Consider the following 10,997-nt stretch of genomic DNA (forward strand, 5'->3'; position numbering starts at 1 on the left):
TGTACTGCACAATAAAGGAATCCTCCTGAGAACTGTCCCTTTCTCTGCGAGCGTCCATCCTCCCGGGGCGCTGGACTGGGGGGGCGGCCGTGTCGGTGTCGGGGCATCAATGGGGCTGCCAAAGGGACCCCATTGGGACCCTCGGGGTGCCGCTCCCCGCCGAGGGAAGGCCCTGGGCGGATGGGTCTCGGTGCGATCCCGGCGCGATCCCAGCACGACCCCGGCATGGTCCCGGCGCCATCCCGGTACAGGCCCGGGCGCGGGAGGCGGCAGTGGCCGCCGGTGGGCAGGGGGCGCTGTGGGGCCGCGGGCGCCGCTCCGGCCGCGCCGCCGCCTCGCTGCTCCGCACGGCTGTGGGGCCACCATGGACCGCAATCCGTCGCCGCCGTGCAGCGATGCGGAGGAGGAGGAGGGGGACGCGGTGGGCAACACGGTGTACAGCAAGCACTGGCTCTTCAGCGTCCTCACCCGCCTCATCGAGGTGCGCGGCCGCCGGGAGGGAGCGGGCGGCGGGCCCGGCGTCGGTCAGCGCTGGGCGGGCGCGACGCGATCGCTGCCAGGGCCGGAGGGGACACGGGGGACCAGCCGGGACCAACCTGGGGACACAGCTGGGATTCACAGGGCACAAATCCGGGGCCGGGCGGGAACACAGTGGGAAAACACTGGGCGGGAACTCCCGGGTGGCGCCGGAGCCTCAGTCGGGTCATTGTTGCCCGCCCCGCTTGTCCCAGGTCATCGCCCCCGCGGAGCCGGACCCCGGCGCCAGCCCCGAGGGAGCCCGGACGGAGCTGGACGAGGAGATGGAGAATGACATCTGCAAGGTGTGGGACATGTCGATGGACGAGGTAGGAGCCTTGTGCCACACCTCGGGCCCGTCTGCCCCGAGTGTCCCGTCAGAATGGTGCTGGCAGCGGGAGAAGGCAGGGAATCAGCCGGCTCGCTCGTTCTGGAGCTGCTGCCCACGCCCGGGTGTGTGGCAGGACAGCTGGGCTGGGGCGGCACCGAGCGGACTCACCTCGGAGCTGCCCTGGGGAGAGGAGCAGGGCAGGACAGCAGCTGGAATTAACTGGGGTGCACAGCCTGTGCCTTCAGCACTTGGATTGTGGGGATAGTACTGGTGCCATCTCTGAACAGGGATATTTTCCTCTAGTAATTGCCAAACGTCGGGATGGTAAGCATAGCTTTCTCTGATAGATGAACAGCCTTTCAAAGTTTAGCTGCAGACTTGCAGTGGCAGTGTAACACTTAGTATTATTTCTCAACACTCTCAAATGCTGGAACAGATTCTTGATATATATATATATGTTAGTTTAAGTATTATTTTATTCCCTACCTTGTTGCTCAGATTTTTCAAGTAAACATGGAAATGGGTCTTTTACTCCCAAACAGAAAACTAATCTTGTGTTTTAATGTGGTAAAATGAAGAAGAGATTTCCTCTTGTGTGTTCCAGTCAAGTGCTAATGACAGTTCCTTCACTTGCTTCTTTTTTATATGTCATGGTGATGTCATGCCTTAAAACATGATATTTACTGAATTCTGGTTGAGTGTCTGTTTCTGTTGAGATAGGCAGCAATTTGCATTTCCTTGCAAATGTGACTTTTTAGCTCATTCTACAGCAAATCACTGGCATACTGAACCACCAGAGGGGCTTGCTGGCCTTCTCTCATTGAAAAACAAGGATTATTGGTATTAACTGTTGGCAAATAACAAATTCCTTGTAGTGAGTTTGTCATCTCTTTGATCCAGTCCTTGTGCTGTGGGAGCATGTTTGATTTTGCATTTGGAAATTGCAGAGGCCCATTTACTTCTCCATCCACTTTCTCCACAGGATGTTGCTTTATTCCTTCAGGAGTTCAATGCCCCTGATATATTCATGGGAGTGTTTGCCAAGTCCAAATGCCCTCGGCTAACTGTAAGTATGGACTGCCAAAAAGCTCTCCTGTGTCAATAGAAATAGTAGATTGCTCTGTACATGCATTTACATTTATCTCCCTTCTCCCATTGCAAGTGTAATGTATAAGGAGAACCAGGAGAAAACATAAAATCAAATTGTAAAATGCTTTTTCACTCTGTTTTTAACATGCTCTAATCAGTAAGAATTTTGGTGGTGCTGAAGCTGGTACCTGTCTGCTCACACATCCTCATCTAGATACACTGATGAAGGCCTGAGTTTATCAAACAGTTACAGGACCTTTTATAAAACCTGTCTGGCCTTTTTTTCCCTTTTGACTTGTTTCATGATTACTGAACAGAGATTGCCATGAATTTGTTTAGTCAGACCTGGAGAAGTGTGGCTGGAGGCCAGGTGCCCCCCAAAGCTACTCTGTCACTCCCCTCCTCAGCTGGACAGGGGAGAGAAAATACAACAAAATGAGTCAAGATAAGGGCAGGGAGACATCACTCACCAGTTGCTGTGATTTGTCATGGGCAAAACAGACCCCACTTGGGGAAATTAATTACTGATCAAATCAGAACAAGATAATGAGAAATAAACACCAAAAGATTACAAAAAGTAATCTTTGGAATTGTTAAGACACCAATACTTTAATTTTTCTTTTTAATTTTCCACTTGTTTTGATGTCACTGATTTCCAGCTAGTGCTACACAGTGCACTGCAGGCCTCAAAATGGGATTTTCAAAGGTATTCAGTGTTGATGTAAATCCTCTTTCTCAGAAGTTACCAGATGCTTTACTCCGGATCAGTAGAGACAAATGGAGCTTTGGAAGTTTAGTACTTTGTCTTTGGGAAGTATAGCCCCAATTTGCAAGTGAGTGCAAGTTGGCTGTCACAGCTGCTGTCATGAAACAGTGTTTGCTGGAGTGCCTGCTGGAATGTAGCAGAGGTTATAGCATGTTCATAATTAAGAAGACAACCTTAGTGGAGAGAGTTGATTTCTGACTTTATATTGCTGCAAACTGACTCACTTTGTTTTAGCACCAGTCACCTGCAGGTGTTTCACAGCTCTTATGGTCCTCCTTACACAAGTGTGCATCCTCTTAGTGATTACCTGGCATGAATATCCTAATGGGATGCACTGCTTTGGGGCTTGTTGTTTCTTTTGTTTTATTTTAGATCTCTTTATTCAGAAAGTGGGCTTTGCTGGAAGCTTGTATTAAGATCCCTTTCTATTGTGAGCAAGTGAATTGTCATGAGGCTCAAAAATATCATTTATGTAATGATATTTTTGTTTTAGGATTCCTTTTTGCTTTAATAACAGGGCTGTCAAATTAGCTTCAAAACTGTATACAAAGAATATGCAAGCAGAGCTGATTTCAAGATACATTTGCTTTTATGGAGCACCTAAATATCTGCATGGTACCTGAGAGTATTTTAGGCTAGTCTGATAGAACAGAAAAATCTGTATGGAATCTGTGGAAAAAATTGTATCTTTTTCATGAAATCAGCAGGTCATACAAGCTTGGAAGTCAAACCAGAAAACATCTTTGAACCTCTCTTGCTTTTGTCTTATGGCTCTGGAAGTGAAATTGTGGGCTTGCAGTTGTTTCATTACACTGTGTTTTGACTTTCCAGGAAATCTGTGTGGGAATATTAGGGAATATGGCCTGTTTCCAGGACATCTGCATGTCCATTAGCAAAGATGAGAATCTCGGGTGAGTGTCTGTGTGCTTTGTACATGAACAGGTACTGCTTGTCTGGACTCACAATCAGGAAATTCATGTTGGAGAAGGATCTAAGCTTGCCTGCCCAGCCTCATCTTCATTCATAACTTTTGGCTGGCCATGTTTGTGTGGGAAGTGCTCAGGAAAGGAAGAAAGGACCCAGACCACTCTTTTTGGGGCTTTTTAATTACTAGTCAAGCTAGGTTTTAAGTTTGGTGGTCTTGAGACACTGGAAGTGCATGCACAGTTAGGAAATCTGCCATTAATCTCAGAACATGGCTGAAGTTATGAAATTAATATTTTTATACCTTTTTTAGAAATAAAAATGGATTTTATTAACTTTTTTTCCCCTGCATTTTCTCCTTAAAGCCAAGTGTTACTGCAACGTTTGTGTGATTCAGACTCCCCAACCCTTCTGGAAACAAGCAGGTAGGACATCTCAGGAACTAATGCATCATTAGTGTCGTTCTGCTGTGCTCTGAGGCCTGGGGAGAAAACTGACAAGTGGTCTCACTATTTTATTATCCTCTCATCCTTTCCTTTTATTGTTTCTGCATTATTGTGAAATCACTTTGCTGTTAGATTCCTGTTTCTGTTTCCACTGTCATTATTTTGGATTTACACTGGTACAGCTAAAAGGAGTGAACTGGTTTCTAATTTATTAAATGTGGAATTCTTGCCCAGGTTGTTGTTAACTTGCCTCTCCCAGCCTGAGGTGGCCAATGTCTGGGTGGAGAGGATCCGAGAAAACCCCTCTGTGTACGACTGTGTTTGCTTCATCATGTCCAGCTCTACAAATGGTAAGGTGCCAGAACAAGCTGGGATTTAGTGGGTGTTTGCAGAAGATTTCAAATAAAAATTTCAAATACAAATGTTTTCAGTTGGGTTAATTTCTTTAAAATAAAGGAAAACTCGTGAGCTTAAAGGACACCAAAACAAACTCACCCTGCATTTGCAGGTTTATACATATATAAAAAACCAACCAGAAAAGCACTTACAGAGGAAGAAGAAAGCTCTGGGGGGGAATAAAAATATGTTTAAGTTGAAGAAATTGTTATTTTCCACAATAAAAGAAAATATCTCATTCAGGGATATACACTTGTCATTTTTGAATCTTGAAACAAGACCTCATTTAATTTGTTTTTTTCAAGTCAGATATGGATTTTCTGTTTTAAAGCTAGTGAATCTCTGGAATGTGAACTGGAGGAACAGTTCAGTTACCCTGGCAGCTGAATACTGTTCAGGCTTTGGGTATGCAGAGAGTGCTACACAAATCTCTCTTAGCACTAATTTAGCAAAAACCACACCAGCCATCTAAAAATGGAAATATTTTCAATAGCATTTATGTTTAACATCCAACTCAGCTGTAACAGTAGTTGTCATTTGCAAGAATCCTAACAATACAGCTTTTCCAATTTTTAATACATTTTTTAATGCCAATTCTCAGAAATCCTGCTCCATCCAATTGAAATAACAGACCTGTGTAAGTAAAATGCAGATTGGCAGGTGGATGATTAGCATAAAACTGCATATCTAGGACCAAATCTTGAAAAGTTTTACTTCAGAAGCAGAAGTTAGGACTTCTCAGGAGCATAGTATCTCTTTGCAGAATAAAGTTACTGCTTCACATGTGGCATGACAAGGTAGAAGGTGTCAGGGGGCTTTCCCTATGTAGCCAACTCTTTACCTGGTCTATGCCACATAAAGGAATTAAACACAGCAACCAGCAGTAGGTCACAAAGAAAATGAATTTATTTCAGTCCTGAATTTACTCCAAGTACTTGTATATACTAGCATTTTGTGAGCTAAGTTCTGCTGTTCATTTTTATTCTTGTTGAAATAAAAAATAACATTCTCTCTTGTGCAGTTGAATTGCTGGTGAAAGTGGGTGAAGTGGTGGACAAGCTCTTTGATCTGGATGAAGAGCTGATGTTAAACTGGATCAAGAGTGGCACCTGTCGCTCTGTGGGACCCTCTGTAGATGATTCTCCTGAAGAACTTCCAGACTTTAAGATTGTGCCTTGTATACTTGAAGCAGCCAAGCAAGTCAGGTATGGGAGATTTCTTTTTGGTTTCATGGCTGGGGAGATTCCTTGTAACCTTGTAAGGCCTGTGCCCAAACATCTTGCTTTTAGTGGCACAGTTTGACAAATCACTGGGATATGTTTTCCTGGACTTATGGTTTGATATTTGTTTGTTTGCAAAGGGAATGGCAGTGGCTGCTGATGGGCTTCTCTGTGACCAAAACACAGAACATAAGCTCAGCAAGCAGCACTTTAATTTGTCTTTTTGATGTTTGTTCTGTGTAGATCAGATAACCCAGAAGGGCTGGATGTTTATATGCATATCCTGCAGCTCTTGACCACGGTGGATGAGGGAATCCAGGCTATTGGTAAGAAGCTGGAATTGCTGTGTGTGAGGGGACCAAGAGGGGCCATAACTCCTGGATCACCATGTATTTATTGGGGAGAACAGGAATTCAGTACCTGGAATAAATTTGTTGTGTTGGGGGGTTCTCTTTCTTTCTTTCTCAAGTGCAGGCTCCTGATGGAGGAAAAGAGACTTGGAGTTTGCTTTATGAGCTCGTTAGCCAGGAGCTTTGCCAGCCAGATGACCCACCCATCATTGTGCAGGAGCAGAAGACTGTGCTGGCCTCTATTTTGTCTGTGCTGTCTGCTATGTTTGCTTCACAGACAGAGCAGGAGTACACCAGGATGAGGAAAAGCAAGTCATACTTTTTTTCTGTTCTTTTTTTTTTTTTTTTTTAAAGTTAATATTCACAGTTGGCTTTGTGTGGGTGGAAGGTGGTTCAATTCAGTGACATTGCATACAGTAAGACTCTTCCCTGGTTACTCAGAATCTCAGCTAGCCCAAAGTTCAGTTGCCAGGTGGGCTATAAATTCTAAGGAGTTACAGTACCAGAATCTACAGATTCTGCTCAGTCTCACTGCAAACTAGTGAAAATTTCAGAATTTATTTTTGCTAAAATATAGTAATACATTATTACATTGTTATTTTATACATCATATGTATATAATCAAAATATATGTACAACATATATTTTTATGTAGTAATTTTTTTAAGTAGGGGGAGATTCTGCACTTACTTAAATCCCTCTATCATTTCTTACTTTTCAATCCATGGAAAAATCTTTAGAATTAAAAGCCTGTCTTGAGAATGTGAGTCGGGGTCACCTGCAGCAGAAAGATGCTGTGCAGTTTGGTTTGTCAGATAGGATTATCTGGATGCAAATTTACATACTGCCCTCACTGAGTACTGCTAAAGACAGTTTCCTTCTCATGTTACTTACACTGGCATATATATTTTATAGATACAGGTCAGCTTGCAGGAAAAATGATTTGGGTTTTCTACTACATTTCCACTTGCTTCTTTAAAACTGTCTCTGAGTAACAAAACACAACACTGTCAGAATATACATCCCTATGGCTTTTGTGTAAAAATCTGATGGTGTGTTTCAAAACTCTAATGCCTTGAAAGGATGGACAAGAATTTTCAGTGTTGAAGTTCACTGTTCTTGTTACTTTGTGTTAAGATATGCCACTGATTGGGAGCTTGATTCGTATTTTACAATACATGGAGGGCTGTGGGAAGAGAGCTGTTGATAATTCCAAGGAATCTGAGCAAGAGGAGACTGGAAGGACTGATGTAAATGAGGAAGATTTCCATTTAAAAATTTTGAAGGATATTTGCTGTGAATTGCTTTCCAATATGCTTCAAGAACTAACCAAGGTAAGAATAAACAAAATTATAGTAGGGATTTCTGCAGGGTAGGTAAGAAAGAAGTATTTAATATTAATGTGGACATTTTTCTGTGCAAGTGCAGTTGCTTACTGGGAATTCATTAGAGAATCAACCAGAAGTAGCAACATGTGTGGGAGATGGGAGTGACACAGGTTTTCTGAGGTGTGTGCCAAGATTCTGTATGATAAATTCTGAAAATATATGTTACCCTTTCTTTTGAATGAAAGTCAGTTTATTTAAGGAAAGGAAATAATGTCAATATATAATCTCACCTTCTCAGCTGGACCTTTTTAATTATGGAAGCATTCAGGCTAAGAGACTTGTGATGTGTGAGCTTTCACACCTTTTGGCATCAGCTGTGTCTGGCTTTCTCTGAGAACTGTAAATTCTGGTTGTTTTACCCATTTGTAAGAACAAAGCACATTCTGTAGATGCTGTGCACAGTTTTGAGTTTGTGCTTCCAACAACTGTTCATGACATGCTGGTTGCATTTCTGATTTTCCAGGAGAATACCTTGGAAGGACTGCACCAGGGACACCTGAATGAACAGACATGTTCCTGTGCTTTTCAGAACCTCTTACCTCTGTATTCTGCTTCGGTGAGTATGGGGCAAGGTCTGTGACACAGCTGAAAAAGTGCTCCTGGGTGGCAGGGCCTCTCCAAATCTGATACACAAACAGGACAGAATTGCTAAGGCACAGGTAAAACACCATCCAGTGCCAGACAGTCTTACCCCTTCTGTCTGTTCTGCCTCACTTCAGCCAGAGCTTTGCTGAGATCTTCAGCTGATGCCAGGGCCAAACTGTGCTGATGTGAATGGACGTCTGAAAATTTATCCTAGCTGAAAAGTTGTCCTGTATATTTTTATAAAGGAATTATTCTAAGTATTTTTCATAGGGAGCTTTTCTCTGGGTGATACAAGTTTCTGTGTTTCTTTTAAACAAGAAAATAAGTGTTTGAGGAAAGTGGTACCACTTCAAAATTTAGACCAACTGGAGTTGTGAGGTTTAGGAGGAAGGCAGCTACTGTGGGGCATTTTCCATCATTCAGTGGCTGGTGCTGGCTGCTCTTATTGGGAAGGTAAAGAAGTAGAAAGAGCCCCTGTGCCAGTATAAGAATTCTGTGTTCCATGCAAGTTGGTTTTGGTTTTTATTTTTTCTCCTTGTGTGTGTGTTTTATTTCCAGGTGGAGAGTTTCCTTGAAGTCCTGCGTGAGGCTGATCAGACCCTTGCTGACAATCTAGAAAAACGTTTCCCCAGCCTGAAGGTTCACACCCAAGAATGTACATGAAATATTTTCCTTCTTTGGAATGAGGATTTTTGACTGTTTCATTACAGCATTTCAGGAATCAAGTTTTCAGTAAATGCAGGAGAATGAGTCAACCTCTTTACCAGCGGGTGGCTTTTAAATGTTCTGGGTAGCCCTGATTAACCTAGGGTTAACCTGGTCTGCAAGGGGAAAGAAATGACTGTGGATCACTTCTGCATCTTCCATCCTGTTTGCTCTGGTAATGAGAGACTGTTGATTTCTAATTGCTCTCCTGCAGAGTAGTTTTATTTGAATAACTCTCAATTCTGTGCTTTTCAACTGAAGTTGAAACAGCAAAATGAATGAAATGCACTGAGTAGTTCTTTAACACGGTGCTGGTTACTTTCAAGTTGCTGTTGGCAAAAGGAGGTTTGCTCAATAGAAATCCCCCTTAAGCATCTGATAAAAACTGTTAAATTATTTGGGATTTTTTTAGATTATATCAATACCTTGAGCAGGTACTGTAACAGAAAGGTTTCATTCTGCTTCTTTCAAATCTTCAACTTCTTCTGCAGCTCTGAGCTGTAGTGTCTCAGTGCTGTGCAGTGAAAGGATTTGAGAATATTGTTACCAATGGTCTGTGCTGCAGCTTCCAGCCATTGCAGGTGACTACCCACAGTTCAGAGTTGCAGGGCAACTTTGGATTCAATCCCTGGTGTACTTGCAGACCTGTGGGGTTTTTTTCAGCAGTCTGTGCTTCAGTGTAGGAGTGTAACGTATCAGTTCTTTCCTTCTTGATCTGTTGTGTGAATTATCTCAGAATGGCATGAGAAATGCCATGTTTTCCATGGGGGAGGTTAGGGTGTTAGGTCACTTGCAGGGAATTCAGTGTACAATGTCCTAAAATTTTAACTATATGATGTTTAAACTGCATTGTATTTTTAGATCCTGTGTCTGCAGGCAATGGACCTGACATGTCCTGAGTCTGAAGAGACAGCACAGCAGCACATCAACCTCACTGTTTCTGTAAATGAGAGTGGAAACCAATTGGCCTTTATTAGGGTTGAGATGTAAAAGCAGATGGGAACCAGAGCATAGAGAATAACTGAGTGTCACATACACACATTCCCTGGCTCTCCAGGTTTTACAGACTTTAGTGTTGTGCTGGGCCATGTTGTGTTACCGGAGTTACCTGGACGTGGTAAAATACAGTATGTGTATATGTATATATAACCTTTCCATCCCAGCCTCCAGTTTTCAAAACCAGTGCAATTCAGTCATCCCCCTGCCAGCAGCATCTTTGTTGTCAACAGGGAATTTGGAATTGCAAATACCTGACTTGTGTTGCCAAAAAGAATTGCCATGGTTTATATCAATTTTTGTATGCTATGTTTGTTGGAGAAATCTGGTGACTGTGAATCAGATGACACCATTTTTCATACTACTTTGACAGTTTTGGGATATTTTCTTAAACCTACAGATTTGTAATAAAGCTTCTTTTTTTATAAAAAAAAAACAAACCTGTATGCTTTCCTTCATTCTAGTGTCAATTAAATTTGTTTTCTGAGCTACTGGAAATGTCTGTTACTCTTAAGTGTGTCAGTTGTAAAAAGAAAATCCAACCTCTTCATAATGTCTGTGTGCTGTAAAAAGTTTTCCTTCATTGAATATTTATTTTAACTCTTGCTTTTTTGCATAGTCATTTTTATGGTCTGGAAGTTAATGTGTGTCTCATCCCATAAACATTTTTTGAGCTTGGTTTGTCCCCAGCTGTATCATAAGTGTCTTCCACCATAGTGAAGAATTATTTCTGGTGTGCATCTCCTGGAATTTGTGGTAGTCGAAATTCTGCAGCAGCCATGTAATGTAATGAAGAAAAAAAAGCTGAGACAAGATCTGTTGTTTTATTTTGTTCCTTCTCCTTTTCAATACGCCAATATCCAGTGTTGGCTGATGAACTGTTAAGTGATACTGATATCTGGTGACAGAAAAAATTACTGATGTCATGTGGGAACCCAGGTGGGTCCCATCCTCCTGCTCACCTGCAACAGAAGGAGCTGCAGGCATGGTCAGCCAGCCTTGCTTCAGCAGAATGGTAACTCAGGTATGCTGGGAATTTTTATTTTTTTTATTTTTATTTTATCCTTGATGGCCAGGGTGGATTGGAGACTGGGATTCCCCCTTTGCCCACCCCTGTGCGGTGGGTGCGGCGCTGCCTTGGGAGTGAGGCTGGTGCCAGGGTGGATGAAGGGAACTGTGCCGGATTTTGGGGCTCAGAGAGGGAAGAAATTATTTGTGGGGGTAGGTGGAGGATGTGTTTGGAGCTGGTGCACGTGTGTTTCATCATCCTGCCAGCAGGGACCTC

The 10,997-nt window shown here is 42.9% G+C and overlaps 1 protein-coding gene across 1 annotated transcript; it reads left to right on the forward strand.

Moving 5' to 3' along the window:
• The first annotated feature begins 312 nt into the window (after nucleotides 1–312).
• Nucleotides 313–10,224, forward strand: SAAL1 (serum amyloid A like 1). The gene is made up of 12 exons (XM_005486599.2): nucleotides 313–481; nucleotides 732–845; nucleotides 1,830–1,913; nucleotides 3,534–3,613; nucleotides 3,992–4,051; nucleotides 4,307–4,422; nucleotides 5,490–5,673; nucleotides 5,932–6,014; nucleotides 6,158–6,346; nucleotides 7,176–7,372; nucleotides 7,890–7,982; nucleotides 8,570–10,224. Exons 1-12 carry the CDS (start codon nucleotides 365–367, stop codon nucleotides 8,672–8,674), a joined length of 1,422 nt encoding a protein of 473 aa, XP_005486656.1. The 5' UTR covers nucleotides 313–364; the 3' UTR covers nucleotides 8,675–10,224.
• Nucleotides 10,225–10,997: the final 773 nt, after the last annotated feature.

Source organism: Zonotrichia albicollis, chromosome 6 (genome assembly GCF_047830755.1).
Source record: "Zonotrichia albicollis isolate bZonAlb1 chromosome 6, bZonAlb1.hap1, whole genome shotgun sequence".
Classification (NCBI taxonomy): domain Eukaryota; kingdom Metazoa; phylum Chordata; class Aves; order Passeriformes; family Passerellidae; genus Zonotrichia; species Zonotrichia albicollis.